This window comes from Eschrichtius robustus, chromosome 3, assembly GCF_028021215.1.
Source record: "Eschrichtius robustus isolate mEscRob2 chromosome 3, mEscRob2.pri, whole genome shotgun sequence".
NCBI classification, from domain to species: Eukaryota; Metazoa; Chordata; class Mammalia; order Artiodactyla; family Eschrichtiidae; genus Eschrichtius; species Eschrichtius robustus.
The window spans coordinates 149527425-149551173 of record NC_090826.1 but is presented as its reverse complement, the minus strand read 5'-3'; the positions used below and the strand labels follow the sequence as shown (position 1 = coordinate 149551173).

General features: G+C 52.6%; 1 protein-coding gene across 1 annotated transcript; it reads right to left on the bottom strand.

Moving 5' to 3' along the window:
• Positions 1-1564: 1564 nt before the first annotated feature.
• On the bottom strand, positions 1565-4292 carry RD3 (RD3 regulator of GUCY2D). The gene is made up of 2 exons (XM_068538429.1): positions 3997-4292; positions 1565-1856 (listed from the first exon to the last, which is right to left on the bottom strand). The coding sequence occupies exons 1-2, from the start codon at positions 4290-4292 to the stop codon at positions 1565-1567; spliced, it is 588 nt and encodes a 195-aa protein (XP_068394530.1).
• Between the last annotated feature and the right edge of the window lie 19457 nt (positions 4293-23749).

Here is a 23749-nt window from a genome sequence, read left to right as displayed (position 1 = left end):
ACTTGCATTTTCTGAGCATGCACTGAGAGTTGGGGGCAGACATGTCTTCATGGGCTTCAGCCCAGAGTGTGTGGGGAGGCCGCCTGGTCTTCCAGATTTGCCATTGTTGATTCACACATTGGATAATCCACATGCCCATCATCAAGATCTAACCAGTTAGGGGTTCCCTGGTGGCTCAGTGGTTAAGAATCCATCTGCCAATGCAGGGGACACGGGTTCGATCCCTGGTCCGGGAAGATCCCACATGCCATCGAGCAACTAAGCCTGTGCGCCACAACTACTGAGCCTGCACTCTAGAGCCCACGAGCCACAACTACTGAGCCCACATGCCACAACTACTGAAACCCACACGCCTAGAGCCCGTGATCTGCAACAGGAGAAGCCACCACAAAGAGAAGCCACCGCAGTGAGAAGCCTGCTCACCGCAACGAAGGGTAGCCCCCACGCACCACAACTAGAGAAAGCCTGTGCACAGCAACAAAGGCCCAACACAGCCAAAAAAAAAAAAAGATCTAACCAGTTAGAAATGGAAGGACAGTGAAACCTGTAAGGAGGTTCCAGACATTTCACTTCTGCGCCTTGAGGTCATTAGAGCTTTGGGCATCACTTTCTCTGAAGAAAGTCAAAGAGCAGGCACAACCAGATAGAGAAGGGAGTCAAAGACCTGGCTCTCTGGAGCAGTGAGTCAGAAGGCCTTGAAGCTTAGCTTCTGGAGGCAGCTGCTGGGGACTGGCCACCTCCCATGGGATGACACTGTGGAGTGGCGTAATGGCAACCCACCTCTGTCCCCAGCTACTGCAGACCTCCACACCAGTGCCAAGGAGAGAGATGGGTCAGACCACAGGCAGGTGGAGATTAGCCACTGGACCTGTCCCATCAGAGCCCAGGACTCAAGGATTCAGGAGCAGAGACTTACATGGATGGGAACAGTCTCGCCACCCATGGGGATCTGGCTGCAGTGAATGATGGCAGAAGCCTGACCCTCTCCGAGCCTCAGTTTCCTCATTCACTAGTTGAGGAGTGGACCTGTGATCCCTTTCACCTCTGCCCATCCACCAGGCTGTGACCCATCTGCGACGGTGAGACAGACCAGTCACCAGCAGAGAATGGACACCAGCCAAAAGGTCCCTCATCATTACCCAGGGAGAGGGGGTGAATGGGACATCCCTAAATTGGGGTAAGAACTCATGACTTGGCAAAAGGCAGGACAACTCTTCCCATTCCAGACAGAAGCCGAAGATGGGGAGCGGGTGGTGGTCTGTCTGCCCAGACCCTGCATCTCTGCGGGGCGGGGAAGGGTCCGCTCCAGCCGACTGGTGCAGGGGAGCAGGAGATTGTTGCTGCGGCTCCAAGCCCTGACTCTAGGCCTCGTGGTCCGTGGGAGAGGGCGGGCGGGGAGGGGTGGCTCCATCTTGAGGGCGTGTCCCGGGATGGGGCGGTCTCTTTGGCCCCGCGTCAGGGGCAGGGCGATGGGGAGGTTGCAGGACCCGGGATGACCCCGGCTTATCATGCCCCCCAACCCCCAGCCCACAGGTGGCTCTGCTCCCGGGCAGGAGAGGCGGGGTCAGTCCTCTTTTGGGGCCCGGAACTCGGGCATGCTCCAGGTCCGGGGCGGCGGCGGCGCGTCCCGCTCCACGTCCTGGGAGATGGTGCGAATGTCGCTGGCGAAGGGGGTGATGCGCGCGCGGCTCCTGAAGGTGGCCAGGCTGCCGCGGGGCCGCAGGCTCCACTGCCGGGTCAGCTTGTGCGCCTCCTCCTCCTGCTTCATCCTCTCCAGGACTTCCTGCAGCACCGAGCGGAAGAGCCGGGACACCTCCTGCACCTCGGGCTCCTGCTCTGCCATCAGCTGCCGGAACCTGGGTGCGGAGGCAGGAAGAAGAAGAGGGGGCGCGGTGGAGCTATCGCCCGGGCGTGGCACGTGGCCGCTGTCTAACCCCACGGGCGTCCCTGGACACCCCCGTGGACGATTCCTGTTTCCTCCACTTCCCCACTTCTTGTGAAGTGAATCAGAAACCACCCCACCTCCCTCGTGCTCCAGCCCATCCTGAGTTCCAGCTCTTCCACTTCTGGCCTCCATGAGACTCCTTGAGACTCAGCGTCCTCGTCTGTAAACTGGGGTCATCACAGCTACATTTTTGTGAGGTTTAATGCGCTAACATCTGTGAAGATCCTGGCACTCACCTCGGGTTATCGATGCAGTAGTAGCGACGGACGCCCACTGCTCTCTGGGACTTTTCTGGCTAACACTCTCCCACCCTTCTGCCCTCACTGGCCAGCATGATCTCTCTGAAATGTATGTCCGATTATGTCACTGCCCTGTGATATTCCTTCTATAGCTTCCCGCCACCTCCTGGGTGAGCGTGAGCTGTTTGGCCATGCACACGAGGCTCCCTGCTACTTCCCTTGTCTGTGTTGCAGCCAGGAGTGTGGCCCCAGGTTCTCCTGGATGCCAAGCTGTTTCCTTTGCCAAAAATGTCTCTGGCTTGGAGCTCCAGAATGAAGGATAGCTAGCAAGTCCGTGTGATACCTAATTTCCTCCACCATATTAAGAGTCAGGACTTCTCAAACCCTTCAGCAGTGAGACAGGAAACGTGATGGGACAATCATCATATGAGCATCCCCAGCCCCCCTCATGTATGAAGTTTAGTTGGTTTGCCAGCTTAGATTCTCTCATCAGCACCACTCCCATGTCCATCCCCACCCCTGTCTCCAGGGTGCTTCTGGAACTAGATATATTTGGGGGGGCTTCCATGGTGCAGAATAAGAAAAATGGGGTAGGGTAAGATTCCCAGCCTGGAGGAAGAAGCGGGGGGTGGTATAAGACTGCAAAACCCAAAGGAGTATGAATAGGACTGAAGAAGGAGGAGTTTTTAAGGGGAATTTTGAAGAAAAAGGTGTACAATAGATACATCTGTTGGTTAAAGAGATGGGTGAGGGAAGATTTGGGGATACTAAGGGGGACTTTAAGATGTTTTACTGTGGATCTGTATTCCTTTACTAGTGTTCGAGAAATGCAGGTAAAGAACTTTAGTTTTGAAATTACTTTTGGCTCTTGGACTCTGCTTCCTTGATTTCAACACGCATCCAACTGAGACTGGACCGTGTAGGTCACAGCTTTACTAAGGTTACACTGATATTCAGGAACATGATTGTACTCAAGCTCTGAATGTCCAGTGCCCTAGGGCTCTGAAACCTTCACACGCAAGCACGCGCACACACACACACATCCCTTAGACAAGCTAGTGTGAAATAGGATAATTGAGAAACCAGTTTTGGAGAGCTTATACGGGGAAACCTCTCTCAGAAGGTAATATGGAAGATGAACTGGTGAAAGAGAGGGAGCCAGCCACATTACAACCCAGGATGATAACAGTCCAGGGAGGGAGAACAGAAAGCTAGAAGGCCTGGGGTTCTCTCCTATCAAAACTCACATGTTGTTTTTGTTTGGGAAACTTATATTGGTTTGGTTATTTTTTGCACTGCTGGAAGCAGGAGGGGCGGCGGGCTGGGCGCAGGCTGGGATGTGGGTGGTTTGGCAGGAGATGGGACGCCCTCTGGCGGGGCTTCGGACCTGGGGCCTGAGATTAGCTGTGAACACTTAGGGGCCCGACGCATGCAGGTCAGGGATCTGGGGGTTCTGCAGCTAGTGGTGACCCCAAACAGAACACAGACTGTACATTTACCAGTAGGTTTGTTTTTTAGACCACGGTTTCTACTGCAAATAAACCTCAGTTCTTTTCTGCAAAAAAAAACCAGTAACAAAAACCTCACGTGCCTTCAGGAGCTGCCTCCCACCTCCCTCTGAGCCCCGAGGCCTGGCCTGGCCTTCCATGGCCTCTTCCAGATTCTTCCCCCTGCCTTGCTCCTTTCAACAGATACCTGGCCCATCCAGGCTCCAGGCTCCAGTCCTGGTAGCCTCAGGCCCCTGTCACTGCTGCCACCCTCCCTGGAGCCTGCAGCCCAACCGCTGGTCCCTGTCCCATTGCCAGGCGTTACCTGAGGATGGCGGGCCCACAGTAGGATGGGTGGATCTTGGCGCAGACGTCCTCTAGTTGCAGCCTCTCCCCGGGGCTGAGGTCGTAGGTGGGCCGGGGCGCGCTGGCCAGCCAGCTGTAGTCCACTCCAGTGCAGATCTTCCGGACGGCGTTGCTACGCTCCCACTGCTGCCTCTCAGCCTCCCGCATCTGCCCCTCCAGCTCCACCATGAGCGTCTCCAGCACCATCTCAGCCGGACTCCGAGACGACAGCCGTGGCGGGGCCTCGTTCCACCGGAGCCATGGGATGAGGGACATGGCCCCCCCAGGCCCTGCCGAGACAGGGCAGGAGTGTGTCTTCCTTGGGCCCCTCTGTCACTTAGGGTGGGGAGAACAAGGGGGAGGGAGGAGAGCTGAGACCCGAGTGAGAAGACTGCTCCCGCCTCACAGCTGGGTGGCCTCAAGTAAGTCATTTAACCTCTCTGAGCAGTCATTTCTAATTCTGTAAGACAAGGTACTCTTGCTGTGAGAAGCAGTTGTGAATAAACTTGGGAAGTTCCAAGCACCACATAAAAGTAAGATAATTTCATGGTTATAAAAATCCACAAAGCATCCAGATGATTGAGACTCCTGAATCCTTGCTAACTCCAAACAAAGACAGAAACAAACTGTTAAAAACAAGACAACAGGCCCAAAATGGAGTCACTGATGCTAAGCCCCACATCACTAAACCAAGACTTAATTACAGTTGCAGCTCTTCGAGAAATGGAATCTTAAACCAGTCAATCAGGAATCACCTGATCAGCACTAGTTAAGTAATCTGCCCGATAGACCTCTGCCATCCCCTAAAGGCAAGCAACAAACAACCTGCTTTTTTTTTGCCTAGTATAATGTCCTTGTTCTCACTCCCTTCTGCCTATAAAACTGTCTCATTTTGTACAGCTCCTCAGAGCTCCTTGATATAGGCTAGATTGGATGTTGCCCAATTCAAATAGATTTTTTGCTCAAATAAACTCTTAAAATTTTTTTAATATGCCTCAGTTTACCTTTTAACAATAGTGTATGGCTGGGCATAATTTTATCTCTATGATTTAAGGGGAAATACATACACGCACACACTCAGAACATATGCCTACATCCTGTATCAATGTAACAGGAAAACACCCTAAGTTTCTAAATGCCCCCAACCTGTTGCTGAAGGAAGCTTAGGATATTATCCTGTAAATGATACAACTTAGCCACCATTCATTCATTCATTTATTCATCATACATCAATCAGAAGCATGAATTAAGCACAGTGTACATATCTGTGGAGGAACACAAACGTGAAATCATGTCTGGGCCCTGCTGTACAGCAGACACAAGACTTGATGTGTAGAAACCATAACATCAGTGGAAAGAAATAAATTGACTGGCGAAGCATAGAGTCAGTATTGCTGGGGTCGGGGAGGGGAAGGAGTGACTGGATGATGAAAGGGGGCCTAGAAGGCTTTGTGGATGAGAGAAGGCTGATGGGTAAGTACAGGCTTCAGACACACGCACTGATGGAGATGTCCCAGGTGGAGGATCCAGCCATGGTACAAGGTGAGACGTGTGCAAGAAGCACCAGGTGTGAATGCAGGGATCCTAACTCATCATAGTATTCCCACAGGGTCTTGCTCAGTACAGGTTTGGTGAATGACTGATTGACTAGATGAATGAATGAGTGAATGAATGAATGGATGGATGGATGAACAGGTGAGCAAGTGAATGGACTGCCATCTCAGGTATTCCCTGCTGCCTGCCGGAGGTGGGTTTGTGCCTCTGACAACAGTGAAGGCAAGCTCCATTCCTGGGCTAAAAGCTGAAGTGGGTCTTTGAGGTGGTCCAACTCCCCCTCTTATACCCTTCCCCCCTTCAAGGAGCTCCCCCTTCCATGAACCAATGGTCCTCTTCCTGCCTAGACCCTCCAGTTGCAGAGAAAAGAGATTCAATGAACTCAGTCTCAACAACATGGCCATGAGGCATGTGTCACCTCCTGGGGACATATGTATTTTTAGGCAGCTCTCCCACCACCCTGCACCCATGATGCTTAGCCCAGAGAAATGAATTGTTAATGCTGGAGAATCAGACACAAATGGGAAAATTATTATGAGGTAACAGTAGCCTTCTGGAATGGCACAAATCAAGCTTCCGACTTACACGTGGAGACTTGAAAACAACCAGTTTCCTTAGCAACCATGGTACTTAGAAAATCTAATAAGGTTCATCCTCCACTTAGTCTGAGCACATCACCAATGGAGGCCTCAGATTATACCCCGACTCCTTTCTGCGAGGTTGGGAGGGAAGGACAGACCATAAGACCCTGCTATCGGGGTCAGAGGCAATTAGGACCTTTTCTTCTCAGCCTTCACTGCTTCATGTGTCCAGAATAATGTATTTGGGCAATAGTGTGGGGAAGGGGTTGGGAGATGGAGGTGGGCTCTGTCTCGTTCTGAGAGCCGTGAGCCCCAGGAACCTCTGCTTAAGGCCAAGGGATCCGATCAATCAGGCAGAGAGATGTTGTAACTGAATATGTTGTTTTTCCCAGACCGTTTGTGTTTTTAAAAGAACACAGGTCAGGTGGATGCTTGACACCAGAAGAGTGAATGGTGTCGTTTCAGGTGTTCATTCGGCTCCACTGACGGCATCTCAAAATATGCCTCATGGTCTCAGCAGGGGCTCCAGACTATGCTGGGCCATTTCATAGCTCCATGCCTTGGTCAGTGCCCCTCCTTAGCCTAGACATTTAGTTTTAGGGTCACTCCCCTCTGAAGCCTTTTCTGATACTCCCACCTCACAGGTAGATGTGACTACTCCCTACCTTGCACCCTGACTGAGCTCAGCACAGACATTTTTCATAGCACCAGGAATACTTTATGGAGTGTGGCTATCTCCCTCCCCTGACACTGTGTGTCCTATGTAGGCAGGGACTGTGCTTCATTCACCCTTCCATCCCTGGTGCTGGGTACATAGGGCAGTAGGTTCTTAATAGATGCCAAATGAATGAGCGAATGAATGCATGATCAAAGAGCAAGCCCCATGGCTCTGACCTACCCCAAATAAGAGAGCATTTGTCAGGGGTCAAGGGAAAGACAATCTCTCCTCTGGCCCTCACGGCTCCACATTCTCCCCGACACCTGGAGATTCCACCAAGATCTTGTGAATACCTGATGGGGGTCTTGGACAGCCCTGTGACTTAGCTATGGGGTCAACAGGGGAAGGGCTGTGAGTGCACCTGTAACGGAGTTGAGTTTCTATTCTATCCTTAGGGTGGCCTTTAGAGGGGTAATAATTTTAAACTGTTCTGAAAATCTTACCTGAAAATGAGAGTCGTGGGGCCATTGGGCACTTGGGATCCCTCTGCCAGAATGGTTCCCACCTCTCCGCACTCTGCGATGCCTCCAAGAGGGGCCTGACCCTCATTCCCAGGAAGACTTCTCTGGTTGACTTTCCTCCAGCCCTACATCCCAATATGCCCCCACTACCACCTGCACCTGAACACTGACTGGGCACCCAACCCTTGAACTTCACCAGCCTGGAAGATGGTTGAGCGAGGAAGAGACTGACAAGGCATGAGGCAGAAGGATGCGACGCTCTTGAATGAGCTCTTAATATGTCCTGCCAGATACACCCTCTGAGCACCCTCAGCTACCTGCCACAACCCCACAAGCTGGTTAGCGCATGTGCCAGCCCATCTGCGGCTTTAACTCCTCTGACCGCTCCTTCCAGTGGAGATGCCGTCTCCCTGGTTTCCATTAGATCACACTCCTTGGTCTACCGGCCGCCTTGATTCACTTCCTGGAGCCACCGTCTCGGAACTCATGTGGGTGCCCTACCCCGGACTTCCTTGAGTTGTGGCTGTTCGCTGGGGCTCTGTCAGAGGTGGTCTCCTCCTTCTAATGACCCTCATCCTTTCACATGCTTCCGATTACTACCTGAATGTTGAGAGTTCCCAAATCAAAATCCATAACGCAGTTGTCCTCCGAGCTCCAGGTCAGGGTCTCCAAATGCCTCCTGGTCACCTCCCCTTGTAGGTTCCACTTGCATTTCAACTCAAGCTCCCCATCTCCCTCCCCATTGGCTGCTGCTTCTCCCAGGTTGCCAGCTTGGTGGGGGGCATAGCTTAGTTGCCCAAACTGATGCACCATCCCTGTCATGTCCCTTTGCCTCATCTGTCAAATCCTGTATCCAATTCCTATTGATTCTCCCAAATCTGTTCACTCTTTCTCCCTTCATTAGTTCAAGCCTTGACCATCTGCCAGATATATTACAGCTGCCTCCTAACTGGAAACCCAGGGCTGATCCTCCCAATCCAATCTCCACTCTATTTTCTTTTCACTATGGTAAAAAACAAAAAACAAAAAAAAACACCATAAAATTTACCATCAGAAGCATTTTTAACTGCGCAGTACAGTAGTGTTAACAATGTCTTGTTGTTGTGCAGTAGAACTCTGGAACTTTGTCACCTTGCAAAACTGAAATCCTATACCCATTAAACAGCAATTTCCACTCTATTTTCTGCAGTGTGATCTTTCTAAATCATAAAACTGATCATGTCACTATTTTGTTTTCATTTGATACCATAACACAGTGCATGGGATCTGTGAGCTGTATAAGGGCCTGTCTGCCCCCTACCCCCCAAAAGTGTCATTGGCTTCAAAATAGAAATAGAAATCTACAAACTTGAAATTAATAAATTAATAGTAATTCCAAATCCGAGTTATAAAACTTCTTTCAACTTTTTTATTAAAAAATAACTGTAGGACTTCCCTGGTGGTGCAGTGGTTGAGAATCTGCCTGCTAATTCAGGGGACACGGGTTCGAGCCCTGGTCTGGGAGAATCCCACATGCCGCAGAACAGCTGGGCCCGTGAGCCACAACTACTGAGCCTGCGCATCTGGAGCCTGTGCTCCACATCAAGAGAGGCTGCGACAGTGAGAGGCCCGCGCACCGCGATGAAGAGTGGTCCCCGCTTGCCACAACTAGAGAAAGCCCTCGCACAGAAACGAAGACCCAACACAGCCAAAAATAAATAAACAAATAAAAAATTTTAAAAAAAACTGTAATGTGGGTTCATTTGATGATGTCTGATGCGATGTGGAGCGAGGCCTTCAATAGTAAAGGCGTCTAGGGCCTGTGAACATCTTCACGTCATCCTATATTTAAGCCCTGGGATGCTTAAAGGCTTTCAATGATTCCCGATTATCCTAAGGATTAGACTCAGACCCCTTAAGTGGCTTCAAGCCCCTTTATCATGTGGCTGCTGTTTACGTCTTCAGCTTCACCTCTCACCAAACTTCCTCTCCCCCAGTCCTCCCCCAACACGCTCTCCCACCCCACTCTCCACTCCCCTAATGCACCCGGCTCTCTCTTGCTTTCAGGCCTTTGCACATCCCTAGAACACTTTCGGTCTCCTCAATTACTGAATAAATCCTAGCTCAGCTCTTAGCTTCTACTCTGCTTCCTTTAGGAGACTTCCCAATCCTCCCTGGCCAGGCTCCCAGGTTGCTCTGTGCTCACCCCGTCATGGCACAGTCACAGTGAACCATGATTGCCTGTGTGTCCATCTCCCTCTCCAGCCGGAGCAAGGAACCAGGTCTTGAGTAGCATCCTACCCAGGCTCCAGTACCAGGCACAGGGTCTGGCCTATAGCAAGTGCTCAATGGACATCCATAAATAAATGGAGTGATACTTATTTTCTAACTTGTTTGGATGAATACCAGAGTGATGGATAATTTTGCCATGTGGTGCTTTAGTCCTTGCTCTGTGTGTGTGTGTGTGTATGGGTGTGTGTGTGCAGCTGGGCCAGAAATCTACCTAGGCTATCCCTTCCCATTCCAAAATTTCTCCCCCTTTCTAAGCCCATTTTGAGGGATTCATCTTTGGGTCAAGTGCTGCCCTCCTTAAGGACCTGTATTTCTTCTTAGTCTGGAATTGCATTTAAGCTGAAAGGAGGCAGCATGAGAATGGTTTGGTGTTGGAGGGTCTTCCTGCAGCTGGGAGAAATATAGAAGGAAGAGGAAGTGGGAGGCCTGAACACAACTTTTGTCTCTAGGAAACCTGGCGTCCTAACATCCACTCCAGGCCTGGCGGGGGGCACTGGGCTTGAGTAGCAGGCCCACGGCTCACATGTGCAAGGGACCTGGAGCAGTGCTGTAGATGGAGGCTCACGTACCATATATTTAAATACTCGTAAGTTACAAATTAAGCTAACAAACTATTCAGTAAAATACCTTCTGCTTCCTTCCTTGTTAAATACACCTTTGTAACAACTGGGAGGGTCTGATTCAAGCTGAGAATTCTTGGGTGCCAAAGCGTTCTTCGCTGGTACATGGAGGTGTGGGTTGAGCCAGCTGCTGGCCCTCAGCCTGTCCCCTCTCTCTAGTCACACCATGAGGGGCCTTGCAAATATGCAGAGGGTACCCCAGCTTCATGTCCAGGGCCCACCCACACCCCTACCAACGGTGTCTCTTTGGCCCCCTCAGACCTAGCGTTGCTCCCACGGTGATGTCATCCACCCTCAGGAGACTGGGCCCAGGGAGGTGGCCTGCTCTGGCTCTGGAAGTGGGCGGGCGACTGTCTGGGCAAGGAGTCCTGGATCTCAGTACCTAAGACCTGACCTGGAGGAGAAGTGACCTCAGGGTGGGCACATCTCTGTAATACCCCAGACTCCTCATCCCTGCAGGTGGGGGAAGCCAGAGCGCAGCCGGGGGTGGGGGGCGGCCTCTTCCCAGGTGGAAGGCTGTGCTCCTCACCCGAGCCGGCCTCTGAGATGGGTGCCCAGCCCACGACAGATGGCAGAGCCTGGGGCGGTGATCCCACCTGAATCCTGGGCTCTGTAGGCTCTGAGCTTCTCTGGCCCAGGGAGGTGGGCTCTCACAGGGGCCGGACGGGGGTGTGGTATTTGAAATGTCTCCTTCCCCTAATCCCTGCCTCCCAGCCCGGGCTGGAGGCTTTGACAGAGACAAGGTTTCTGCCCGAGCTATTTCTGTCTCTGGTGCCAGCTGTTCTCACGGAGGCTCTTCAGCAGGTCTGATTAAGTTCTTAAGGGCCAAGGAGGGGGGGAGAGATGAAGGGAGGGAGAGATGGAGGGAGGGAGAGGAGGGAGGGACACAGGGACAGAGAGGCAGGTGGGCCAGATGATGCCAGAGGTGGTTGGCTTATCCCAGGGCCTCCTCAGGACCTAAGTGAGGCCGTGTGAGTCTGTGTTGGGAAGCACCTGATGGCGGGGTGTGGTCTGATTAAGACTCAAGACGCCCAGAAGGCTCATCAAAACTGCTGTTTGGTGGTCTCCTCTGGGTGCTTTGCACCGTCGGATTCTGCCTTTCCCTTGCGTTGGATTAACCCTTGTGGCAGAGCCAAACTCCTCAGTTTAGCTAAGGCCCCTCACTCCTGCTCACCTCCTGGCCATGGTGACTCCAGGACCTTCCCATTCAGGCAACAGCACCTACAATCTGCCTCCAATACATGAACATTGATTGAATCCTTATTTTTTAAAAATTAGGACATTTAGGGAAATATGAATATGAGCTGTATGTTAGGGAATGAGTGTTGATTTTCTTGGGTATAAAAATGGTATTATGGTGATAGGGGAATCTTGACAAATAGCCCAATCTTGGGATGCGATGCTGACGTCTTCCTGGCTAAAGTGTCACGATGTCTTCTTCAAAGTCTTACATCTGAATCATTCAGAAAATGTTGCGTGTATATGCATACACATGCATCTAGATGGGGCAAAAATGGCAAAATATTAACAATCATTTTGTCCGGGGGTATTTATGGCTGTTTATTGCACTATTCTTCCAACTTTATTGCATGTTTGAGCAATTCGTAATTTAAAAGTTGGAAAAAAGCTAGCTCAGAACTCATTTTCTGCAGGAAGACTTCGCGATTCATTCTATCTGGTAGGCTTGACTTGCCCCTCAGCACCTCTGCACATGGTTTATGTTGTACCCGTGGGTAGTGCTGTGGCATTTCTCCACAGGTGGGTTTGGTGTTGAGGTAGCAAACAGTGGCGTGGGCTGGGTGGGTCTGGGGTGGGGAGGCTGAAGCCCAGGCCTGAGTTCTGACCCATTCACGACTCAGCAGATACAGTGGGGAGTGTGTGCAGTGTACCTGTCACTCTGCAGGTCTGGGGCTCGCTCTAGGAGCACGCACCCAAGACAGGGATGGACACAATGAGACAAGCGACCTCAGGGCTGCAGTGGTGCCGGCCCACTGGCTGGAAGGGCGCTGACACCCAGTACAGCAAACAGCAGGCCACTGCTCTTTGGTTCCTCGTCAGTTCAGAGGAGGAAGGCCCGTGTCGGTTGCAGGGGGAGACAGTGGAGAGCCAAGGTTTTAGCAGAGAAAACCTAAGTTCAACTCCTATGCCCTTCCCTTCCTGCCCAATGCTGCCTGTCCAAGTCACCTTCATTACTCCAAGCCTCAGTTTCCCTGTCTGTAAGATGGGGTAATAAGGTACCTACTTCAGGTTACTGTGAAGATTAAATAAGGTAAAGTCCCTGTACGTGCTTTATAAACTAACAAGAAGTGGGTTCATCTAGGTCTGTGACTGTCTGTCCCTTGGGGCAGGGATTTGTACCCTGGGACCCATAGGGAGAATTCAGAGGTTTATAAACTCGGATAGGAAAAAAAAATCTTTATCTCCACTACCTTTAACTGAAATGCAGTATTTCTGTCAGTTATGAATGCAGGCCCCCGACCACGGCAGTATCAGTGCACCTGTGGCTTTATCTCCCACAGAGGTCACGGATCTTTTCATAACACTCTGAAGTTGTTATTCTTGAAATATCGTTTGTGCTCGTCACTACTATGAAATCATGGTACGTATTAGCCCTGCCACAGATTTTGTTATTTTACATGTGAATACAGAGTCACGTATATTACTATACCTGAAATTGTTTTTTAAAAATATTTTGATAGGGGTCTGGTTTCAGAAAAAACAAATTGAAAGCTGCATTTCAATATAGTGATTTCTTCTGTAATCACATGAACTTAAGTGTATGCATTTAGAAACATTTTGCCGAGAATGTGTCCACAGGCTTTACATACTTCTAAAGGGTCAAGGACCCCTTGGCTTGGTGTAAGCCTGACCCCAGCCCTGCTCCTGGCCTTGCTGGGCCCTGCTGTTGGGCGAGCTGGTGAAGGGAAAACTCAGGCGGGGAGCCTCGGGTCCAAGTGACCTTAGGAAAGCCCTCACATGTTCTATTGCTGCCCTGTGGCGGCCCTCATCAAGTCCTTTCTCCTCCATTTCTTGCTTTTCTTTCTCCTTCCTTTCCCCTTCATTACCCTCCCACCCGCACATGCTCTGAGCCTTCCCTGCAGCCTATTTTTGAACATCTCTGAGGATGATGTCTTTTCCTGGCTCCCTGGGCGACACTGTCACCAGCTGTGGCTCGTTAGATGCGCTAAAGAGAAACCAGCCCCGTCCCTCAAGGGCAGGAGGAGTCTGGTTCAGGCAGTTAGCACTGGAGGGGACCAGGGGCATCTCAGCAGTGAGAACAATGCTGGGGGGGGGCGGGTGCCTGCGGAGTAGGTAGCAAGGCTCTGACCCCCGCCGGAGGCATGAGAGGTTCATCTGCCTCTGGTGGGTACCGAGGCCACCAGTCTCCCGCCATCAAGGGAAGGACGGTGCAGTCCCTGCGAGGTGGCTGTTTTCTCTATACAAAGCGGCCCCACCCAGGATCCACCTCTGAAGCTGGGCCCTAACAGCTGAGCTGGGCGTCTGCAGGCCAGGGCAGGGGCTGCTCTGTGTGCCCGCCGGAACCCAGGAGCCCAGAGCAGCACCTCCGTGGGGCTGTCCCAGAGGGCAGGCAGTGTGACTCTGCGGAAGCCGGGCCCTGGGTGGGGAGGGGCAGGGGGCGGGGCCGGGGCGGGGCCGGGGGCGGGACAGAGGCCTCGAAGCAAGTGCGGAGAGTCGGTGCTCCCCACCCCACCACCACCCCCCGCCGCCTACCGACCTTCCTCCCAGCCCTGTTTTTGCCAAGACCAACTTTACAGATTACAAACTGACCTATTCCTCTTTGGCCTCATAGAAAAATGACCTGTCATCCACGAAACCAGGCGCGACTCAGCCTGACCTGTGGGCCTCCGCCCACCTGAAACATCTGCTCATCTTTTAAGGCCCCCCTCAAGGGTCAGCTCCCCCTGCAGCCTGCCCCTCACTGCCCCGCTGAGGTAGAACGGCTCTCATCACAGTGTCTGTAACACACACGTTCGTCCCTTTTGGGCTTATGTTTCTCTTTCCCCGACTCGGCTATGAGCTCTGTGAGGACAAGAGCTGTATTGGTTGAATCTGCTGGCATGCAGCAGACACTTGCTGAGCAGTTCCTGAATGAATGAATGAATGAATGAATGAATGAATGAGGCAGGCAATCCTCCTCATTCTGAGGCAGGAGTGCGACCAGCAGGGGGACAAGCGCTCAGGTCTAACTGACTCGTTGGTACTTGTCTGAGGGGAAACACCCTGGTCTGTTTCTGAGAGGAATTGCCCCGCTCCCTTTCTGAGGGGAGACGCGCTGGTAATTTTCTTAGAGAAGTCGCTCTGGCCCCTGACAGAAGGGAGATGCCCTGGTCCCTGTCTTAGGAGAGAAGCCCTTTGCTTTCTCTGCAAGGAGTTGCCCTGGTCACTGTCACAGGGGGAGACACCCTGGACACTGTCTGAGGGGAGATGCCCTGGTCTTTTTCCCAGAGAAATTGCCCTGCTCTCCGTCTGAGAGGGTACTCCATGGTCCTTATCTGAAGGGAGAGCCCTGGTTTCTGTCTGAGGGGGAGATGCCATGTTCTCTGTCTGAGGAGAGATGCCCTGGTCCCTTTCTGAGGGGAAATGCCCTGGTCTCTATCTTAGGGGAGACACACAGGACTCTCTGTCTGAAAGGAGGCTCCCAGGACTCTACCAGAGGGGGGAGCCCTGGTCTTTATATGATAGAAGTTGCCCTGGTGTCTGTCTGAGGAGAGACACGCTGGTCCTTTTCTTAGAGAAGTCGCTCTGGCCCCTGACTGAAGGAAGATGCCCTGGTCCCTGTCTTTGGAGAGAAGCCCTTTGCTTTCTCTGCCAAGAGTCGCCCTGGTCACCATCACAGGAGAGACACCCTGGACACTGAGGAGAGGTGCCCAGGTCTCTGTCTGAGAGAAGCTGCCCTGGTCTTTATGTGACAGCAGCCGCCCTGGTGTCTGTCTGAGGAGAGACACCTGGTCCCTTTCTGAGGGGGGGGCTCCCAGGACTCTGTCAGAGGGGGGAGCCCTGGCCTTCAGATGGTAGAAATCCCCCTCCAGCTGACCAGTAGGAGGGGGCTGATCCCACGTGGCCGCTCAGACGCTCCTTCCCAAGCCTGATCCTCTCCCTGAAGCCCCTCCCTGCTCCATCTAGACCTGCTTTCCCGAGCGTGTTATGGGGACGCACACACGGCTCTGTGGCCAGAGGGACTGAGGCCCACACGTCACCCACGTGTCATGGTCACTGTCGTGGCCCGAGAGCCTGCTCTGAGCCTTGCACTTCGTGGTGCTCGAGTCGCAGTGCTCAGATCAATGAGAGAGTCTCCGATTTGCATTGGCCCTTGCTTTCCCCTGCTTGGGTCCTCCCCGGAAAGGCCGAAGGGAAAAGGCGCGGGCTGGGTCCTCCCAGACGGGCTTGCTGCCTCCAGAGCCGACAGAAGCTGGGGCTCCCCGTGAGTTTATAAAGCAGGGACCAGGCCACGGCCCCGAGGACGCTGTGGAGTCTGCCGCCTCTTGGGGGACAAATGGGGACAGGTGGGGCCTCCCTGTGGCCATCTGGGCCCTGTACTGGGCCGGCGCAGTGAGCCGTCCCCATCTGCCCCAGCCCCGAGGTCGCTGGGCCCAGCGCAGCCTCACCCGGCCTCTGCTCTAACCTCTAAAGGCGCGACTGCTCTTGGGATGCCGGTGGGGTAGCCGCTGTTCCCTGGGGAGGCGACCCTCTTACCTGGTTTTCTGAGGTCAGGCTCTCTGCAGGTGAAAGGTCCCGCGGGGGTCCTGCTTTCTGCTTCCCGGTCTGGGAGGAAAGAGTGTCTGGATCTCTTCAGGTAAACGCAGAAATTTCGGCAGCCACAGGAGGACAGGGTAGAGGGAAGACTGAATCTAAACGCCTCCTTCCTTTTTCTCTTGTGTTGCTGGTTGCTGCCTCATGCTTTTTCCTCTCTTTCTATCTCTCAGAAGTTGTGCTGAGAGAAAAAAACACTGGCCAGAGAAGGGATGCACCCTGGACTGCTGTTTGTGGTGTGTCGTGTGTGTGTGTGTGTGTGTGTGTGTGTGTGTGTGTGTGTGTCCCCAGAGGCTGGTTCCTCTGATGAACCCTGGAGGCGGCCCAGGTCCTGATTGGCGGTTGCCATGGAGACCCACCTAAGCCTCTTTCACCTGAGCTGTATTATCTGAAGAGGGAGCCTCTCTGACCTGACAGTCACCTGAGAAGACCCAGGGGGGGAGAGCGGGCCTGTGTCCAGATGGCATTCTCCGCTCCATCCTCCCCCAGCGGGCAGCTGGGGTGGCACAAACTGGGGGAGCCAGACCTCGCTCGCTGCACCCTCTGTAGAGCCCTAGGTGGACCTGCTCGCGGCAGATGTTTCCAGCTACTTGGTGAATGGTTCCTGGCCGGAACCCACTCTTTCCACCCACTCCCTCCACCAGGAGAGGGGTGATTCAGGAGCCGAGGGCAGGGGCCTTCACCTTTAATCACCGCATCCTCACCTGTCCTCCTCTTTGCTAATCGAAATTCTCTCCTTCCCTCAAGTCAAGCTCAAGTGCAGAAAGTTCTTCTGACGTTCTGGAGGAGGGGCGAGGCTGAGGAAATAATCCAGGGAGAGGAGGAAAGATGGACTGTGAGTGCTGAGTCTGAGGTATTCGCGCTAACACGAGGGGCTGGCAGGAGCCCTCCTGTGGCTGTTCTCCCGAATCCCACGTTCACCTCTGGGCCTCCTGCCTGTCTGTGCCCTGGACACTCTCACTTGCAGGCTATTCTGGCTACGGGCCCACGTGGGCCAGACTACCCCCAACAGACATTAGAAACCGACGCCTGCTGCCCTGTGGGGGGCTTCAGGGGTGCTCGAGTGGGCACTAAGCTGCATGGCAATAGACCTCAAGTGAGGCTGTACCAGGTACCAGGTGGTAGAGTGACTTCTGGATACATCTTGTCCTGATTGTATTGAAGATAAAGCAGAAGGCATCGCCAAGAAGAAATTAAACCATGCCTGAGCTGCCTCGTGCTGCTCACCCGCCTGCCTGCAGCTCTGACTGTGTTCCTGGGTGAAACGCCACTTTGCGCTTCCTCTGTGGCTGGTTCCACTAGGCTTATCTGCCGTCCCTCCTCATCCAGCTGCTCAAGCAGGGGTCTTGAGTCAGGAGCTGGGCCATATGCCTCTCTTGACCAGTTCACAGCCCAACCGTCCCAAAGATTGGGAAGGTCTCTTGGGGACGGGAGACTCCCATGTTCTGAGGAGCTGAAGTTGACCTCCTTGCACTCACAATTCCCTGGTGGCCTCCACCCCAGGACCAGCTAAGGCCAGAGCAGCCTGGGGCAGGTAGCCAGGAGTCCCCACCTCTGAGCATCCCACCGCTATCCTGACACCCTGACACAAGGGCAGAAATTCCAAGGTGGGGAGAATTTCCATGCTGGGGAGAAGGGAAGCGCGGGCTGAGAAGGCTCTGCTCTCCCTTTGGGAAAGTTGCTAAAAAGTGACGAGAAGAGGTCAGTGACTAAGTCACAAATTCGTTCATGCAACACATATGTCTAGAGCACCTGTTGTGTGCAGGCATACCAGTTGCTGGCTGAGGGTGCGTGATCCCATTCCCCTCCCCCTCACTCCATGCTTCCCAGCCAAGCCCCCGTGAGGCTGGGTCAGATGAGTAGAAGGTGGAATTCTTGCAGGAGAGTGGGGAGCAGAGACAGTATTAGGCTTCAGAGCTAAATGCCTTTATCTTCTTGCTGTATAATCTTGGGTCCACCACAGACCATTCTATTTGAATGAAAAAATTCATCCCTTGGATTAGTCTTAAAACCTCACCCTCGGATAGGAGGGAGACGCAAGAGGGAGGAGATATGGGGATATATGTATATGTATAGCTGATTCACTTTGTTATAAAGCAGAAACTAACACACCATTGTAAAACAATTATACTCCAATGAAGATGTTTAAAAAAAAAACACCTCACCCTCAAACACACACACACACACACACACACAATTAATGTAAAAGAGGTCATGCCGGTTCTGAGCCATCAAAGGAAGATCCCTCTGCAGCAGTGTGCTACGGACTCCTGACCTGGGACTCTGGGGAACATGCACGTAGATGACCAGGTCCTTAGCATCCTCCCTCTCGACACAGCTGGCCCCTTCCCGGTACTTTTCAGTGACGCCTTCAACCAGGAGAGGGGGGTCATCACCTCCCTCCTCCCTCCCCCACCTGCTGCCTTGACACCACAAAGAGGGCTCAGTGTTTGTGTTGACTGCTCATTTCTTTTCATCCGTTAGCCTGTGGAGGCTTTGTGATTATCCACGCTGAGTGTGAGTTTGTACTGGGGAGAGAAGGTGGTTGTAGTTTTTTTCTCTCATTCGGCATCAGTGGGGGTTGTCAAAGCATAGGTAAATATTCAGCAACCATTCCATTCAAATGGAGAAACACCAGTGGGACCCGTGACATTGCCTCACAGATGGTGTTTGATGAATAAATTAGAGATGTGGAACTACTAAGCCATTTGGGTGCAGGGCTGGATTAAAAACTGTGAGGAAATTGGAGGAGAGCCCTGATCCCAGATGTCAGGCTGCTCTTGTCGGGTGCTCTTCCTGTTCCCTCCTTCCTTGGCTTCCTTCCAGGCTGTGGGAGCCAGTCCAAACCATTCCTAAGCACTCGGTCATGCCTTGGGTTTTCAGAGCCCTGCAGAAGATTTGTGTAGCCTGACTGAGAGTGAATGAAACTGACACAGTAGTCATAGGTACAGACCAGACTTGCATTTACCCATGCTCTTCTCTCCGGGCAGCCCTCCTTCCACTCCTGTGGCCACATTTCCTTCTCCAGCCAGAGGAAGCATTGCAACTGACTACAGGAAAATGAGAACCTCACCGTCTCCCAGCTGGCTTGCTTAAGCCCCTGCTCCTTCTCTCTCTCCTTCTTTTCCCTTTCCCTTCTCTTCCATTTAGCCTCATTCTGTTATATATATATATATATATATATATATATATATATATATATATATATATATATATATATATATATATATATATATATTCTGTTATATACATATAATTCATTTATTCACTAGGTGTTTATTGACCATCTATTCTGTGCTAGACGGCACCTTCATGCCCCATTTCTGTAGAATTCACTCACCACTGACTTCTTTTAGTTCCTGCCCTATGGTTTGACTGATCTGAGAGCCTGGGCAAAACCGGCCAGCTGTCCATCAAAGAGTCCTGACATGTCTTCCGGACATGTCCCTTCTGGTTTTTCCATCTTCATCCCAAGGAAATAATTACTCCACCCCATCTTGCCTTTGTGCACGATGCACGCTTTGCCCCAAATGCCGTCTACCTGGGTGGGGGGGCGGGGGGATGGGTCTTACTTATCCCTGGAAATCTACTCTAGCGGTAAACCTCAGTGAACTTTGTCTGCCCAGCTGTTCCCTCCTCTCCACTCTCTGAAGCTTCATTCTTCTCTCTGTATATACAATCAATCCTCATTACTCACAGTTGCAAAGCTGTCTACTCACTGAAATGTATTTGTAATCCCCAAATCAATGCTCGTGGCAGTTTTGCGGTCATTCTGGACACATACAAAGCATTAAAAAATTCGACATTCCCAGCCGAAGTGGAATGAGGCAGTCCTCTGCCTTCCTGTTTCGGCTCTCAGACTGTAAACAAATGTCCTTCTCCCGGTCTATTTAGTGTCACACTTTTCCCACTTTGTGCTTTTTGCTGGTGATTTCACTGTCTAAAATGGTCCCCAAGTGTAGTGCTGAAGTTCTGTCTACGGTTCCTAAGCACAAGAAGGCTGTGATGTGCCTTATGGAGAAAACATGTGGGTGGGTTAGATGAACTTCATTCAGGCGTGAGTTTTACTGCTATTGGCTGTGAGTTCAATGTTAATGAAACAACAATACATATGAATAAGGTGTCTTTGAACAGAAACACACATGAAACAAGGTTGTATATTGACTGGCTGACAAAAATGTCCTGACCAGGGGCTAACCTGGAACCTAGCTGTGTATTTCCCCCAGGAGCAGTGGTTCAGTTCTGGCAGCGACATTCGGAACATGACAACTGCAAATAGTGAGAATCAGTGGAGCTTCACGCTGCTGGCTGAGCCTCCCTGCAGAATAAGGACTCTTCAAGGGCTAGGAGCCCAAGCCCCAGCACGTGGTGAAAGGTCAACGCACTTAGAGAAGGCGACAGCCAGAGCACCCTGAGCCTGCTGTCGGTGCTCAGCGGATGTCCTGGACCTGCTCCTGCCCTCCTGAGCCTGCAGGAGCCTGAGGTGAGCTGTCACAGGCTCGAGGACCCACAGACCACCGACATAAGCCAGACAGGAGTGGACTGTGGGGGGCTGAGGTCACCCATGGGCGAGAGCGTGCACAGGCCAGCCGAGGCGGGTGACGTGAGGGCTGTGGGAGGGTGGTCCAGGAGCCTGGACACTCTACAGTGTAGGATGCCACTCCAGGTCCAGGGGGTAAGAAAGCAGGGGAGTCCCTTGCGCTCAACCTGGAAATGCTTCTGGGAGGAGGCCAAGTACCGGCAAGTCAACGGGAAGAGGGGGCCATGATGTGGCCCGACATTAGAAGAACAAAACCTGAAGTGACACAAACTGCTGCGGGCCCTCTGGGTGGGTACTGACATGGGGCCACAGAGGGGATGCCCTGGGCCTGGGAAAGAAAAAAAGGTGGTATTAGTGAAAGACGCAGGAGCAGGTGTGGTGTGCCGGATGAAATAAATTGTCACACGTGGACCTGAATGTCCCACGTGAATCTTAATAGATTCTGAAATCAGTTTCCAAAGAAGAATGCTGGTGAGTCCAGGGCAATGGAGAAGCTTGGTAGTTAGTACGCTGCCTGGCCCCTGGGGGAGTGCTCGGACTGGGCACGGAGAGTGAGGGGGAGGGTGGAATTGTCTGGGAATTCTGACTTGGTGGTGGTGAGACACGACACCCAGGAGGAGGAGCAGACTGGAGGGGAAGCTGGGCTTGGCTTTGGCAGTGTGGACGGGGAGGGGCAGATGTCTTTGTGACTCCCAGGAGGACAGGCCCAGTGACCAGCCCCACACTCAGAGGATGGGTTTGGCTAAAAACAAAGATCTGAGGGTCATCAGGGTCAAGGTAGATGTTCAACCTTGGACACAGGTGAGCAACTGAGATCACACAGGGCCAGAAGAGAAGAGAGCCTGGGACTGACCCACAGGGCCAGCAGAGAAGCAGGCGGAGAAAGAGCGAGGGAAGCTCGTACCGTGTGCTTGTTTCAGCTGCATTCACGCCAAAGTCCGTACTAAGGAACAAATGAGAGCTAAATAAGCATTGTTTGGTAATGTGTCTCCCTAGTATCCAGACATGATCCTGGGGCCCAGGCAACATTCTAGACTGGATTAAACAGGCAGTATGTGAACATTTAGAAAAGGAAGTGCAGATCATGCAGAGTTAGCAGATGCCTACGGACAGCAGGTCAGGGGAAAGACCCCAGAGAGACTGAAGAAGGGACGTCGGGGTCAGCGGTGGTGCCTCTGCTGTCCCCATCCCCATCGCATCCCCGTGGTCCTCATCTGCATCGAGGGCAGCTCTGGCAGGCAGTTCTATTTGAACTCAGAGGCTTCTTTAATTGACAACGTCCCAGCCCAGGCTCACAATCCCCTGAGGCCTAGAAAGCACACTGGGCCCACCTGCAAGTGTTGTCCCCAAGTGTGAGGCAGTATCACTGGGGACAATCTTCAACCAGTGGGGGCTGGGAGCTGGCAGATAAATGCTCCAGACTCCCACCCATCAGGTGAACAGTTCTTGAAGGCATGCCATCCCAATTCCCAGGGGGTTCCCCAGGGGATCTTAGCCTGTTGCCCTCAGCAGTGGCCTTGACAACACACCCTTAGGCTGGTTTTCCCTCCTTCCTGTCTCACTCTCCTTGTGCCCTCACTCCTGTTTCCCAGATCACCTCCCAAGTCCTGGGAGCTGCACCCAAGTCCTCATCTCAGGCTCTGCTTCTGGGATGGCCAGAGAGGAAAAGCCAGGAATGTAGGGGTGGTCTGTGATGTTAAATACTACCAAGATTTCTAGTAGAATGATGTCCAGGAAGAACCGTTAGCAGCAGGGAGGTGGCGCAGGTCACTGGGGGACACTGCCATTGGAGCACGGGGGTGGGACAAGTACCCCAGGGGCTGCCACCCAGCGTGCAGAGTCTGCTCTTGCTCTGCGTGAGCTTTAACACAGGGCTCAGTGCCTCCCTCCATCTCCAGGAAGAAGCATTCCCTAAACCAGTGTTTACTGAAGACTCTATAGACAAGATGAATAAAGGGGTTTTCATTGCGCCCTGCACTGCAAAGTCTGTCAGTTTCCTTTGGACAGCTGACTCTGCTCAGCCCCTCTCACCAGTCACCACCAGGTCCCCCCTTTCTGTTGGCTCCTGTCTCCCAGTCCTGGACACCCCTCCTCCACACAGCCCGGCTGCCTCTCTCTGGGCTCATACATTCAGTGATGCTGGGAGGTGAGCCCAGCGTGAGGCCTGAGGTGCTGAGCGCCCCTGTCCCCCCGGGGTTCCCACAGCAGTAATGTGTCTCCTCCCACAGCGGCCTTTTATAGAGAAGACATGCCAGGCTGATCTAACGCAATCTTCCCCACCTTTCAGAGTGGATGCCTTGCTGTTGCTCTCGAAGGGCTGAGAACAATTCTTTCTGGAAGTCTTTCCCCCAGGATGTTCTCTGATAGACTCATAAGTGGCTAGAATTCCCTCTAGGAACTCCAAGTGCTCGGTTTTTCCTTCACCACATCCTCTCTTCCCTGCACATCCCAGCCCTCATCCATTTCCCCAACAAAGGATTACTAAGCACGCGTGTTGTGTCAGCCCCAGGGCTGGGTGCCAAGGCGGGAGGTGCAGAAGGCAGTTTCGTCTGTGGTCTGTGTCCTCGGGGGCTCCCGGCCAGAGGAGGGGAACCAGGACGCAGAGATCCAGAGACGCACACCCCACCCAGAGCAGCCCCTGGCTTCCCGCCTCCCACTCCTCTCCCATATCATCCACACCTCTTTCTTGACCCTGGGCTGCTCTACTGAGAATCCCAGAGCAGCAGGGGGCTTGACTGCCCTTTACTCCTGCACCTGCTGAGATAATGAGTTCAGAAAGGGCAAGCAACTGGCTCATACAACACAGCAAGTGAATAACAAAGCAAATCCAGGAAAAACCATACTCTTTTCTTCCAAACCACTGCCCTGCCCACTGCTGCATCCACAAACCAGACAGAAGCCCCTGGACACGTATCTTCTAAGCCTTAGCTATGACCACCGAATACATCTCATTTTTTGTGTGTAACAAGCGTGTTTATCTGGAGGGGCTAAGGAGGTGGTGTGTGTGTGTGTGTGTGTGTGTGTGTGTTGAGCGGAATTCCATGTTACTTACTCTTCTCATAATCCTGGAAGGCTGCTTGGAAGAGGAGGTATTTCAGCCATCTTCAGAGACAGAAGGGTGGGGGACTGGACCTGAAATCTGGGGCTGATGAAGGAGTCAGGATATGTGGTATCACTGCAAGCCGAGGCTGAGCACCTGTCCTGTGTTGGGCCCTG

What these genes read in the sequence shown, in the direction of transcription:
- RD3 (XM_068538429.1), bottom strand. Translation starts at nt 4,292, where the DNA reads ATGTCCCTCATCCCATGGCTCCGGTGGAACGAGGCCCCGCCACGGCTG. An exon ending in TGTGGGCCCGCCATCCTCAG is followed by an intron (nt 1,857 to 3,996) that starts GTAACGCCTGGC and finishes CTCCGCACCCAG; the next exon opens with GTTCCGGCAGCTGATGGCAG.